At 36.7% G+C, this 14,907-nt stretch overlaps 1 protein-coding gene across 2 annotated transcripts in view; it reads left to right on the top strand.

Annotated features, from left to right (window-relative positions):
• Positions 1–14,907, top strand: part of FANCC (FA complementation group C) — a 260,271-nt gene that overhangs the window by 167,898 nt on the left and 77,466 nt on the right. For both annotated transcript variants that reach the window (XM_019668799.1, XM_019668798.1), the window contains exons 5-6: positions 10,441–10,554; positions 11,857–11,921. In XM_019668799.1, coding sequence (XP_019524344.1) covers positions 10,441–10,554; positions 11,857–11,921 — 179 coding nt within the window. The remainder of the gene's footprint in view (positions 1–10,440; positions 10,555–11,856; positions 11,922–14,907) is intronic.

The raw sequence follows: 14,907 nt of genomic DNA, 5'->3' as shown, positions 1-14,907 counted from the left end.
CTAGAGATGATACCCTCACTGTCAGATAGTGTATGGGAGAGGAGGCAGGAGGTGGACTTTAACCAAGATAATGAAGAGAGAGAAGTTTAAGGGTATCCAAAACCCAGGAACAGGGTTACCTGGCTGTCAGCTTATATTTCATCCTTACCCAAACTGAGACTTAAGACAGCAGCTATGGATGATCGAGGAGGTGCTGCGAGCCAACACACTGTGCTGGCCACTTGCCCTGGATGTGCCTCATTTAATTTTGTAACAAACCTATGAGATCAGCTTTATCATCTACAATTTATAGAAGCGGGAACTTGGAGGCCTAACGCTATTTAAAAATTTAACCCCAAGGCCATGTAGCTAGGACTCAAATCAAAGTCTGTTTAACTTTAAAGTCCCATGACCTTTTTTCTTTCTTTTCCTTTATTTTTTAAATTGCACAAATAATACTTTCATACAGTCTCACCAAAAAAATCAAACAACCCAAACATAGCATTATGCAGAAATTACACTGAATGTATTATTCTGCAACTTACTTTCTTCACATAATACTGTCTCCTGGAGATATTTCCCTATCAGTCACAAAAGTCTCCTTTATATTGCCAATATTCATCTTTATACCAGAGACAAGAGGAATATTCAAAAGCTGTAATCGAAACTAATTTTCAAAAGCAGATATATGTTTAAACCAAAGCTTAGCCGGGACTGTTTGGCTCTTAGGGGATTTGGCAGTGTCTGGAGACAATTTTAGTTGTCACAACTTGGAGGGGGTTGCTACTTGCGTCTAGTGGGTAGAGACCGGGAATGCACAGGCCAGTACCCCACAACAAGGAACTATCAAGCCCCAAATGTCAACAGAACCGAGATTGAGAACACTTGATTGGTTGAAACCTGCTCATCTTCAGGGTATTTCAGCAGTCCCATGATGGGGCTTGATCAATACATAGTTTCTCAGCACTAACCTTTACTTAAAAGAGCGCTTAGTAATAAATCCATTGGTTTTAAATGGTAGGATTTCAGGTTTTCTCAGGAAAAAGCCAGTTATACTCTGGCTCCTTCTCTGATTTGAAATTGAATTTGAACTTTTATACATCTCAGAGTGTGGCTAACGAAAGCGGCAAAATAGTCAGGATGAACTGCTTACTGAATCTTGCCTCCTAACCATGCCACGGGGAAACAGTGTTTCTCAATGCATGTTTTATATGGTTAGTTTTCCTTCAGTAGTAAATTATTTACTGACTTAAACTTTGTCCACTTAAACTTAAGTAGATATAGATTCTATAAATTTGGAAATCGTTTAACAGTTTAAATACTGGATTGAAATAAAAGAAACTGTGATAATTGCAGATCCGTTAGATTTAACCTACTATACCCTAATAAAACTAATAAGCAAGACTGTTAATTGTTGGAAACAGTTGTTGGGTTCCCGGTTGGGATTTAGACATTGTTTCTGTAGCATTGTTTGGGTTAATTTATTCAGACTGCCATTTTGTTTGAAGGAAATAATGTATATGTCCTAAGCTTAGCCTGTTTTCAGTCCTTAAAAAGTCTAACCATTTTTTTACTCCTTTGATAAAGGATGCATTATCACAAATATTTGTAATAAAAATGAGGTTTTTTTTCTTAAAATAATTTAAAATTAATTTAAACATGTCTGACTTTCAGAAAGAACATATTAGAAATGTACCTTTAATTTAGGACTCGTTTCTCCTTGATTTAGATTATAGATTATTCTAGTATCAGGGGTGCCAGTTACATGATGAAATATCTTTTAATTTGAAAAAATAAATGCCATGGAAGCTTTAAAAATATTTTGGACTTACAGAAGTCTAAATAACTTTTCAAGCAATTTGTATCTTGTTTCTTTTCTAGTCTTATCCACAGTGGGTATGTATGTATCTCATAATCTGAAAACAGAGTCCTTATACTCTGGGATATTAAGGATTTCAGATTTTAGAAGAGTTAGCAGTGAAAACTACATCACAATAATATTTCCTTCCTGAGAAATATCAGAAGTATGGGTTCTTCAGACTAACAGGCACAGAATAATTATTTATTGTGATGGTATGAAATATTTAATTTGCTTTATTCCCCTTTGTCTCTTGGAACCCTCATCCAGAAGTAATTTGAAGCATTTGTAGTTCTGCCTATTGTGTATGTAAACCTGAACATCATCTTGTTCAGTGCGCCTGTTTTCGAACTTCATAGAAATGGAGTCCCGCTGATGTTTACTTCTAAAATGTTCTTCTTTCCCTAGAATGTGCTGTGCTTTGCAATGTAAATCTTAGGAAAGCTTTTGAAATTCTACCAGAAAACCTATTTAGGATGGTTAATGACACTGCACTGAGTCTAGATGACAGAGAATGGACGTCTTTATGACATTGAATTTTTCTTGCTAAGACCGTAGTGTATCTCCATTTATGCAAGTCTTTAATATGTTTTTTAAAGTTTTATCACACTTCTTTGTTGCTTAGTCATACAGCACTATGCACAGATCAGTGCTGGTCCATTTTACTTGATAGAGGGCAACTTTTCTTTTTTTTCCAATGAAGTAATATGGTTAGGTGGTGATTATATGTTGGTCTAGTTTCTAGATGGTTCTTGTTGGCAGGGGAAAATGACAATTTAAGATTATGTTATTAAGAAAATTTGCCAATTTTAACTATGGTACCTAATTTAGAAGAATATAAACCAGTTGCTGGTGAGTTAATTAATTTGGAAATTTTAATATTACTTAAGTAAACAAACAATTTCAGGATAGTGACATAAATGTTTTACTAGATGTATACAAAACTGCCATGGGAACATAAGAAAGGAAGTGACTAATTCGGCATTTGGGTGCAAGTATTTTATATGGTAAAAGAACCTGCCAAGTATTCAAAATGGCAGAATTTTGCTGGCCTAGGACTGAATAGACCATATACTTCTGTGAAGGCTTGGAAGAGAGAAGATGAAACATGTGCTATACCTCAAGGATTAAATTTTTTGGCCAAAAATAATTGAATATATTGCATTAAACTAACAAAGCCTTTGTTTTTCTATTCAGGTTTACAGGAAAAATGTTTTAAAAATGTGTAGCTATGCATTATAATTTTTATTTAGGCATAGCTGAGACTATTTTTTCCAGTGCCCCTTTCAAGAAAGATGGTTCTTGCTCTTGCTTCTCCTGTTCCTTCTGGGTGCTCTAATCCTGTGCTATACCCATAGGTTGCCACAGGCTGAGTAGCAGCAAAGCAGCATATTATTCAGGGAAATTTCATCCAAATCTGTGTGCCAGGGTCCAGTCAGTGTTACCAAATTAAGTAAAACTCTTTGAAGTGAAAGTACATAGGAATGTCATGTTTTTTTCCCCCAGTATTCTGTGGGTATTTTGTGAACTGAAACTTAGGAAAGCAAATTGTGAAAAGGAAAATTTATCATTTTATAGTGTACCAAGGTCACAAAGGAGTTCTGCAGTAATTGTATTGTTCGGTAACTATAAATGAGCAAGCCATTCTGTTGAGTTGGATTCGGCTAGTGTTTATTGAACACCTATTGAGTGAAATGACAAGGGCTAGTTAACAGTTGCTATAAGGAATATAAAGATGAGTAAGACAGTCCCTTCCTTGGAGAGCCTGTGAACTAATGAATAGAATGATGAAACTCATAACTACATTGCAAGGCAGAACAGGGAAGGCCCTGTGAGAAAAATGAAAATAGGACACCATGGAGATTTGAGGAGAACACGATCTCATCCAGTTGGTCACTGGAACAGGAATCTTGGACAAAGGTGGATTTTTGAGAGATAGGAGTAATTTTGGCAGCTAGAGATGGGTGGGGCTGTTAGATTTCTCAGGAAAAAAAGAAGGAGTATGGAGGTGGGGAAGAGGTGGATGAACCTAACCTGTTGACTAGCAGGGAGCCTGATGTCACCAAATCATAGGGATCAAAGGGAAGGCTTGTGAAAAGAAAGTCTGGCAGGTGAGCTGAAGCCCCCTGTAGGGGCAGGCTGGGCTTCGGAACCCAGAAAAGGCTGGGAGCAGCAGTGGGGCAGCGTTTCCCATGTCTTCGCTTGACCGCCATGGCCTCTTTCCCACTGCCTCTCTAGTCGTTTTTCTGTCTGTCCTGGCCAACATCCTACACAGTCTTTCCCGCGTCTCCTTCCCCTCGCTCTTTCTCTCCTTCCGCAGCCATCAGAATCAGCTAAGAAGTCATCAGCTGAAACCCTACAGTTGGAACTAATCATTATTTCCACCGTTCCACAGTGATTGTCTTTCCCCATTATTATAGCACTTACTACATTCTGTCTATTAGGGCTGTTTCCATCTCTACCTCCCTGCATCGTATCATAGGGCCTTCTTATGCCAATAGCCTTAGTAGAGGAGCTTGACTACAGATCAAGGTCAACTCGGTATACGTTTGGTGAATTAATGAAAAAGGGATCTTGTTTACAAAGAGTTTTTATTCATATTATGCATGAAGACTTAGATGCTGTAGAGACCAAAGTGGTGGCAATTCTAAAAGACTTATAATGATCAAATGAAGAAATTGTTTGGAGAAGCACAAAATATGTGCTGTGTCTCGGTTCAAGAATATCGACCACAGTTTGGCTCTCCTAGGCCTCTGCCTGAGCGAAAAGCACAGCCTTCTTCCACACCCAGACCCTGCGCCAAACCACAGCCTCACTGCTCCAGCTTTTCTAACCGCCTGCGAATGTGCTGCCTGTTACAGGATGGAGCAGATACAATGAGGCGAGGACAAAAAAAAAGCACACCTGAAAACAAGGTGGGGGGTTTCCTCCCGATTTATTGAAAACTTCTCTCCTTGAAAATTCACCTTCATGGCATAAGCAGTTTTTAAATGGCTTTTCAGACATTAGCAGAGTTCTTAAAACTCCTACATGAATCACAGTTGGCCTTAAAATGTTTTAGGCACAGCTGTGTTGGTTCCTGCACTTTCCATTCTTGAAGGGTTTTAGATCACAAGTCCGGGTGATATATGTGCACATTTTCTCTATGCCCTTGAAGCTCATTTACACCCACATCCTTTTTGTGGATATTGGCTCGTGTATTCAGAAAACCAGGTTGAAGCAGAGGGTCTCCGAGATGGCTCTGTCAGCATTTAAGGAAGAATCTATTATATGACTCCACAAATTAATTTTTGTCCAACAGCCAATGCCTACAAAATATTGAATGGTTTTGTGATTAGACTATTTGCCACTAGATGGCAGTAAAAAAATTATTCTTAACAATGAGAAGTGCTTATCAGTTTTTAAGGTTACTTGAAAAGAGATTGGAGGCCTAAAGTTTGAGGTGTGTGGTTTGAAGTTATATGACCGTAGCCAAGCCTCAGTATGTTTTTTCTTAGGACCTATGTTTGCTTCATCTGGGGATGAAACTCCTGTGGCCCTCCATAGCAATTCTCATTGGGAATTATGAGAAAAAGGAGATGAGTTAAAGCATGTAATTTTGTTTTACAGAACATTTTTTATGATAAAAAGTAAGATACAGTAATTGTAGAAACTTTGGAAATACAGATATTTTAAATAAGAAATTTTAAATTATCCTAGAAATAATCTATGTTAACTATTTAGCATACAAAATTAAAATCACATGGAACATACAGTTTTACACCTTGTGTTTCAAAATAATGTTCTGTTGCCTTTTCCTATGTCATCAAATGTCTTTTTACGATGATTCACAATTCGCACTGTTGGATAAACCATGATGCATTCAACCAACCCAGTGTTGTTGGGCACTCGGGTTGCTTCTAGTTTTCACTGTTATAAGTATCGCTGAGATGAACCTAAACCTTTCCTTAGGATATATTCTTGGAAATTAAATTAATTACTGGGTAAAAGGATATGAATTTTAATGTTTTGGCTACATATCATCTAGTGACTTCCCAGAAAAGCTTGACAAATTTGAGCTCCCAGTAGCAAAGTAGTGCCCCTCTCACCACCACATCCTTGCCAACATTGAATATTATGGTATGGGTTTGTTTTGTTTTTACAAGGCATGAGAGAACTAATCTTGATAGTATTTGATGTTTTAAAAAATCAGCTCCTAGCCATATCATTTTGGAAATTTCAGCAAGGATATATCTACCAAATAAGTTATTTTCATGTTTCCAAGACCTTAAGTGTTAGAGTCAGCTAGTCTAATGCAGGTGTTGTGAATACTATCTAGGAAACCGTTTATGGCTATTTTAAACATTACTCTGGAATTATTTATAATCCCTTATTGCATCTTCTGAATCTATTGAATGTCCTAGATTTTTTTTTTTTTAACTTTCATTGGCTTGGCTACCAAAATAACTCATGCGGTTTTGGGAAGCCACCCTCCATGCGCTAGTCGAAGGTCCAGGATGTGAGTGTTTCTGGGAGGCACTGAGTTTCAGGGGGAAGCCTTGGCACGGTGTTCTTTAAGACCCGCGATCTTAGCTGACCCTTAACTCTTACAGCCTTGAAACTGGTTTCCTTCTATCCCAACTGGGTCTGTAGTACTTTGTGCTTTAATGTTTTAAGGGTCAATCGTGTAAATTATAATGATAACAGCTGCCTTTTTATAGGTGGCTTAATTGAAACTTTGCTTAATTGAATTTGATTAAAAACGGAATTTATGGGATTTTAAGTGAGATGCCATACTTAAGAGAATGGAGCACAGTGCTTCACATAATAGTAAGCACTCAGTAGATTTTAGTGGTCATAATTGTTATAATTCCCTCAAGAACTGACACTTAAGGAGATGTAGGGGCCAAAAGAGCCCTCCTGGCAGAGGGACTAGAACATAAGAAAGTCCAGAGGGGCTGAAGAGGCTGTGGCCCTAATGGGACCCAAACAAACTAGGGAGGGAAAATCAGTCCCAGGTAGGGGCTGCAGAACTGGTGGGCCTAGGCTTCCTAGCTTTGGGAACTAGTTTGGGCTCCATCTAAAAGTAATTAGAGCCATAAAGGGCCGTAAGCTGAAGACCAATCAGATTTGTATTGTTAAAAAACTATTCCACAAAATCTTTACGACATTATTGATTATATTTCCCAAGAAATGGACGGTGTAGATGCTTGACCACTGCACTGTGCACCTGTAGCTGAATAATATTGTATGTCAACTATAATTTAATATATATGTAGTCACGGGATATGGAGTATCATATAGCGAATAGAGTCAATGGAATTGTAATAGATATATATGATGTTAGAGGGGAAATAGATTGTGGGAGGGGTTATCACTTTGTGAGGGGTAAAATGTGTATTACATTGTTTGGTACACCTGAAACTAATAAAAAAAAATGACAAGTAAAAAAAAACAATTAAAAAAAAATAAAAAACGATCCCAGCTGCCTCATGGAGAGTGGATACAGGGACAGTCCTTTTAAGGGGCTTGGCCATAAAGTAGGTAACCAGCACTGGGCATATTACTTAAGCTCTGTATGTCTCCGTTTACTCATCTATGACACAGATTCAATAATAGGACCTACCCCATAGGCTGTGGGGATTAAATGAGTTGCTATTTGAACAGCTCACAGCATATAAATGTCATTTTAAGTGTTTGTTAAATAGAATGCCCAAAGTCTAGTGGCAGAAGGCTAATCGCTTCCAGTTACCTCCTCCCCTCATCTGCCCCTGACGCTGAGCCCCTGGCTGCCTGGTTTCCAGATCGAGCTCAGCTTCCTTCGTCCCCTCGCCTGGTCCACATGGATGCGGCATATGGCTGGCCAGGCCTGGCTGGGCTTTCCCTCACCAGGACACCTGCACGGCACCCCACACAAGGGGCCAGGCCCCAGCCTCAGCTTGCTGAGGGCACCACATGCGCTTCCTGCTGTGCTGAACTAAGCAAAAGTCCTCCAGTAAACACCCTCCGCAAAGGGTGGTTACCCTGGCTGTAATTTACCTCCCCTGGCTCTGCTGACCTTACACTGGCTGCTTGCTGTCACCCAGACTGCCCTTGGTGTTTGAAAATAACTGGGAGACGAACTCTCCCGGGGCTATTGTCAACTCCTGTTTACTTTCTGTATTTGTAAAGGACACCTTTGAACTGAAAGGAAAAAAGTCAAATAATATGCAAGTGGCTTCCATCCAGCCTTTTCTTTAAGTCTAGTAAGGAGCCTTTCAGTGATCTTACACTTTACGAAAAGTTCACTTTAACTCTGTGAATTTCTTGTTTTTCTCCCTCTGCAGTGGATTTTTGTCAGTCACATTATACGTGTCGCTGGATTTTTTTTAATCATGAAGCTCTGCTAAGTATTAATGTTTCACAGCTACTTTGTTAACTTGCTATGAACTATCCAAGTTGAAAACAGTAGCGAGGATCTTAGGGTCAGCAGTATCCACACCAAAGAGTGTACACCAGGCCTGGGGTAGAATTTTCCTCAAGGGTAGCGACTCCTCTAGAACTGCAGTGGGAAAGGGAGCAATGGCACAGAAGGCTTCCTTGGAGTTTCTAATGCTTTATTAAGTTTGATGGCGGGCAAAAATTTTCATTTTATTTTACGTCTTTTTAAAAATGTGAAATAGTTTGTGATAAAACTGAAGTGAGTGCCAGGATGGGTTAGTGATATCCGCCCTGGGCATGACTGGTGTGTTTGTGTGTTGTCCTGGTCTTGTGGGGTCCGTCCTTGACTGAGGTAACAGAGCACTGTCCTCTCTACACATTTGTGTAGGAATTCACGTACCATTTATATGCACATACACAAATTCATTTTATCTCGTCGTATGTACAAAACGCAATGTAGGACTTTAAAAAATGTAAAGTGATTTTTTTCCCCTGTGAATATAATAAAAACCACTGGATTGTACACTTGAAAGGGGTGAATTTTATGGTATATGAATTATATCTCAATAAAGCTGTTAAAAATAAAATATTTCCAAGTACAACACCTTTTCAAAAAGTAAATATTTTTTCCTGATTATACAAGAAATACATACACATATAGGAAACTGGAAAAGGATGTATTAAAGTAGAAGGGAAAAAAATATACGCATATATACTAATAATACCACCCTAGAGACTGTTAACATTTGGCAATATTTTCTTTCATTATTTTTTCATTCCCATGCATGGATTATTTTGATATTGATGAGATCATTTCCATGTATTAAATTTTTCATCTTCCTTTCTTGATTTAACATTATAATATAACCATTTAAAATGCTGTTGTAAATTCTTTATAAACAATTGAATGCCTTGCAGTGAGCCACTGTGTGAGGGCATTATACGTTAATCATTCCCAGCTGTTAGACATTGCTCACTATGAGAAATAACACTGTAATGAACATCTTTGAGCAAAATCCCCATTGTCATATTTGGATTTATTTCCTTAAATGTATGCCAGATATATTAAAAGTTTTAAAATACATATTCTCAAGTTGCTTTCTATAAGGCAGACCCCTACCAACTTATAAGGCATCTTTGTTCAGGTTACAAACCTCTAGGCAGACATTGCCCTGGCAGTCCAAGCTTGGAGGTGGGTTGTGGGCTGTGTTATATCTGCTCACACTCTGTGCGGGTGCCCTAGTGGGGTTCACAACAGCACTGATGGATGGATGCTCATTTATATTCTTCCTATAGCTCACACACAGCACCTGTTTCAGAGAACCCAGATGAGCATTAGGTATTTGTAACCATAAAATCTTTCATTTATTAAGTGAAAAAATAGTATGTTGATGTTTAAATTTACCCTTTTTGATTATGAGAATGAACATTTATCCATATGATTGTTGGGAATTTGTATTTTCTCTTATGAGTTATCTGTTCACACTCATTTTTTTATGCTCAGTGTTTGTCATTTGGTATTTGCACATTAATTTGATTGCATATGATCTGTATCATTTGTTGTCAGTATTCTTTCTAGTTTGAGCTTATATTATTTTCTGAAAAACAAAAGGTTTTATTTTTATTTACAACAACCAAAGATTGATTTTCAGTTTACAAAGTTCTTCCCCATTAAACACATGACAAGTACTTATATCTTCTTTTTGTTTATTATTTCATTTCATTTTTACATTAATCTACTTGAATTTATGTATATTTTGATGAATAACATAAGGTGAGAATCTATTTTTTTCAAATAGTTTTCCTAGCACTATTTATTACATAATCTTTCCTTTTCCTAGTGATTTGTGTGTGTTCCTTGTCTTGTATTTAATTATGATATCTCCTGTGATAAAAATATTTTGCTGAGTTTAATACCAATAAAGATCACATTATTAATCTGGTTAAAGCACTGTCCATTCATTATATGTTTTTATTCCACTGTTAATATTTGTTTAAATTGACTTATTTTGAATGTAATAATTTTAACACTAGCATTTCTTTATACCTTGAATCAAAGTGAACTGGATATTTGGAAAAATTAAGATTACTCATTTCATAGAGACCATTTCATTTACTAATGACCCAGATTCAAGGCATTATACTTAATAGGTACTTGTATTCAATTTTAAGGCCTTGTTTCTTTTTTTGTTTATATTTTTTAGGGGTTGTTATCTCATATACTTTCATCATTCAGATTTGATATGAAAGAAGTTGGTCTTTTTACTCAATGTCTTGGGTATGCACCTGCAGATTACTATCCTGGTTTGCTTAAAAATGTGAGTATTTTAAATTTATTAGTATTGAAATTTTCATTGGTTAGTGTATCATCAGCAAAAAGAGTAAATGGAAATATTTCACTTCTCCAGGAGAGATGTTTAACTTTTCTATGTTTATCTCTTCTTACCTTGGGTGGACTTACAGCCATGTAAGGAAGAAATGTGAGATGGGAGATTATGAGAAGGAAGAAGAAAACCAGGAGAGGTTATTCTAAATCAACCAACCTCTTTGTCTCTTAATACATTTCATTTATTCTCTCTAAGATTTTTGTGAGAGAGAGTTCCTTAACCAATGTAAACATAGCCTTTTACTGTTAGACAAAATTTGTATTTAAAATAACCCGATTGGAATTTTGTGTTAAAGCAAAAAACTAAATAACCTTGCAAATACTATTATGTATTTACATCTTAGTATTAAAGCTATTTTCTTCTGCCTGAAATTTTAGCTAAATTCAAGAAATGTTCATTTATGATCTTTACATAGCTCTTCTAAAAGGTGTTATGAGACTTTTAATGTTTGTTAACTATTCTGGTCTCCTGGAAACTTTATACATGAATAGCATGTTTTAAAATAAAGAATTAAATTAAGAAAGAAAAATTAAGTAACTCTAACATGGCTTTATTTATAATGGGTTTAGTTTTAATTCTTAGGAAATTAATGATCTGTTGTTCATTTGCTTAAACAGGAATTTGGAATAACAGACGGTAAACATAAAATCCAAATTATTATTATTTTTTAAAGATTATATTGGGGAATTGGGGGAGGGGAACAGACAAGTTGCTGTCCTTTTTGTTCTTCAGTCCAGTTGTGGAGGACGTCACTTTACAGCCCATGTTGGTATTATTGTGCTCTTCCCGGGTGAGGCAGTCACTCACTGGCCATTGGATGGCCACTCACGGTGGCTTACGGCAGCTCACGAAAGCACATGCCAGCTGCCAGCCAGCTGCACAGCCTACACCATCGCCAGTGACTCACAGTCGAGCTGTTGTTCACCATCTTAGCTGTAGAGGACGCAGCGTCACTGGCCCACATGTGGGATCCAAACCGGGGCCCTGCTGCTCAGAGCTGGCATCCCAAGCCAACTCTTAACTAACGTGCCACTTGGCCAGCCCATAAAATCCAAATTATTAGTAAATGTAACTTGGCACTGCTTTTTTTCACTTTGACAAAGTAAAACAAGGAGAGGACGGGTGGAAGAGGGTAGGGAATCTCAACGGAAATACCACTCACACCAAGAAAAATAGAAGTGATGTAATCCTGTTTGCAGTGTGAGTTAACCTGTAACTGATTTTGTCTTACAGATGGTTTTATCATTAGTGTCTGAACTCAGAGAGAATCATCTTAATGGATTTAACACTCAAAGGCGGTAGGTGTCAAACTAAACATCCCTCTTCTCAGGTTTCAAAATATGTCATTTTGGTTATGAGAGAAAAATTTTGTAATTCTTAGGAAACGCATGTTCATAGTTATGGCTATATGCTGTGTGGCAAGATTATTTTAGTGGAACACATGGAAAATTGGTGTGTTTTATCAAACTTTTTAAAATCACTAGTCTCTCAATTCTCATAGGGCCGTAAATCATGTGATGTCTCTTATGCACCCATTGAGTTAAAATCCCTATATATACAGTAAGGGAACACAGAAGAAAGAAGGGCTCAGCTCAGTGTGTATGTGTAGAATTCACACATACACATACAGTCAGGATATTTACAAGGCAACAGATAACTTGATGTGTACATGTGACCTATATGACCTATTTTAAGAAACATGGTATTCTAAAATTTAGACTAAACAAATCTAACAGAGTCAGACAAATTAAAAGGCAATTAATCACATTACAGAATGTTTCTTCACTATGAGAAAGAATTCAAAGTTGTTTTAATTGGTGATCATTTCATTTTTAACAGGTCATTAAATAAGAGAATTTGGGGATCAAGGGCACATTGCGATTTTTTTTGTAAAGCTGTTGCCAATTAAAGATCTATCAGAAATGGTGTTTACCCTCAGCCTTTGCACCTAACCCTTAAAATAAACTATAAAATTCTTAGACAAAAACATGAGAAAGTCTTCATGACTTGATTTGGCAGTGATTTTTTTGGATATGACACCAAAACAATACAAAAAAATCAAAGATGAATATTGACACAAAAATCCTCAGCAAAGTACTAGTAAACCAAACTCAATGACACGTTAAAAAGACTGTGTTCCATGACCAAGTGGGATTTATTCTTAACGTGCAAGGATGGTTCAGTTTACAAAAATAAATCAGTGTAACACACCATATTAACAGAATGATGGACAAAACCACATAATTTCAATGGCACAGAAAAACTATTTAATAAAATTCAACACCCTTTCATGATAAGAACGTTCAACAAACTAGGAATATAAAGGTACTAACTCAGCATAATAAAGATCATATGCAAAGAGCCTATAGTTAACATTGAACTCAATAGTGAAAGACTGAAAGCTTTCTTTCTAAAATCAGGAACAAAGCAAGGATACCCTCCCTCACCACTTCTTTTCAACACAGTAATGGAAGTCTTAGCCAGAGCAATTAGGCAAGGCAGAGAAATAAAAGACATCCAAATCTAAAAGAAGGAAGTTAAATTATCCCTGTTTGTAGATGACAAGATCTTAAATGTAGAAAACCCTGAAGATTCCACAGAAAAACCCTCAGTCAATCAATTCAGTAAAGTTGCAAGATACAAAACCAACATTCAAAAATCAGTTGCATTTCTATACACTAACAACAAGCAATCCAAAAGGAAATTAAAAAAAAACAATCCCATTGACAGTAGTATCAAAAAGAACAAAATACTTAGGAATAAACTTAATCAAGGAGATGAAAGACTCGTGCACTGCAAGCTACAAAACATTGCTGAAAGAAATTAAGTATGACACAAATAAGTAGAAAGGTATCCTGTGTTCATGGATTGGAAAACTTAATGTCCATACTACCCAAAGCAGTCTATGGATATGATGAAATCCTATCAAAATCCAAATGGCATTTTTCTTTTGCAGAAATAGAAAAAACGATCCTAAAATTTATATAGAACCTCAAAGGACTTCAGATAACCAAAACAATCTTAAAAAGAAAAAGCTGAAAGCCTTACACTTCCTGATTTTAAAACATATTTCATGATAGATGATTGGATAAAGAAGATGTGGTATATATACACAATGGAATACTATTCTGCCATAAGAAACAATGAAATAGAGACGTTTGTGACAACATGGATGGATCTTGAGATTAGTATGCTAAGTGAAATAAGTCAGACAGAAAAAGTTGAGAACCATATAATTTCACTGATGTGTGGTATATAAAACTGAAAACAACAAAGGAACAAGACAGACAAAGGAAGAAATAAAAACTCATAGACACAGATAATAGTTTAGTGGTTACCAGAGGGTAAGGAGGAAGTGGGGTGGCAGATGAGGGTAAAAGGGATCATATATATGGTGATGGAAGGAGAACTGACTCTGGGTGGTGAACATACCATGTGATATATAGATGATGTATTACAGAATTGTACACCTGAAACCTATGTAACGTTACTAACAATTGTCACCCCAATAAACTTTAATTAAATATACGTGTGTGTGTGTACATATACGTGTGTGTAGATGATGTATTACAGAATTGTACACCTGAAACCTATGTAACGTTACTAACAATTGTCACCCCAATAAACTTTAATTAAATATATGTGTGTGTGTGTTTGTGTGTGTGTGTGTGTGTGTGTGCGTGTGTATATTTCAAAAGTTTGCTACTGGCATAAAGTCAGACCCATAGACCCATGGAAAGAATATCCATAGTATGTCATTTCTAATATAAAATTTTAAAACACTCAAAAACAATATATACTTATAAAGTAAAAGTGTTAAAACTAGACCAAAGAACCTACACCAACTTCAGGGGAGTCCTAACTCCTGGGAAGTGGAAGAGGAAATGAGATTGGAGAACGGTGTTCCAACTGTATTTGAAACATTTTATTTATTTAAAATGTCAAATAGAAATATTAATAAAATGTTAGCATTATAAAATCTGGGAAATGGGTACACAGGTGATACTACAATAATCCTGTTTCCCTGTACATCATCAGTATTTTATAATTAAACTTTTAAAAACTAAAATACAGTGTTACCTAGTAAAATACTGAAAATGAAAAGATAATATTCGTAATAAAGGAATTTTTTTCCTACCTCAGGGTCTTGTTTTCAAAATAGCAGGTGTAGGGCCAGCCGAGTGGCGCGTTGGTTAAGAGCTGGCTTGGGACGCCAGAGGGCCCCGGTTCGGATCCCACATATGAGGGCCAGTGACACTGCCCACTACAGCTAAGATGCTGAAC

Source organism: Hipposideros armiger, unplaced genomic scaffold (assembly GCF_001890085.2).
Source record: "Hipposideros armiger isolate ML-2016 unplaced genomic scaffold, ASM189008v1 scaffold_539, whole genome shotgun sequence".
Taxonomy (NCBI): Eukaryota; Metazoa; Chordata; class Mammalia; order Chiroptera; family Hipposideridae; genus Hipposideros; species Hipposideros armiger.
This window is presented reverse-complemented; position numbering and strand designations above follow the sequence as displayed.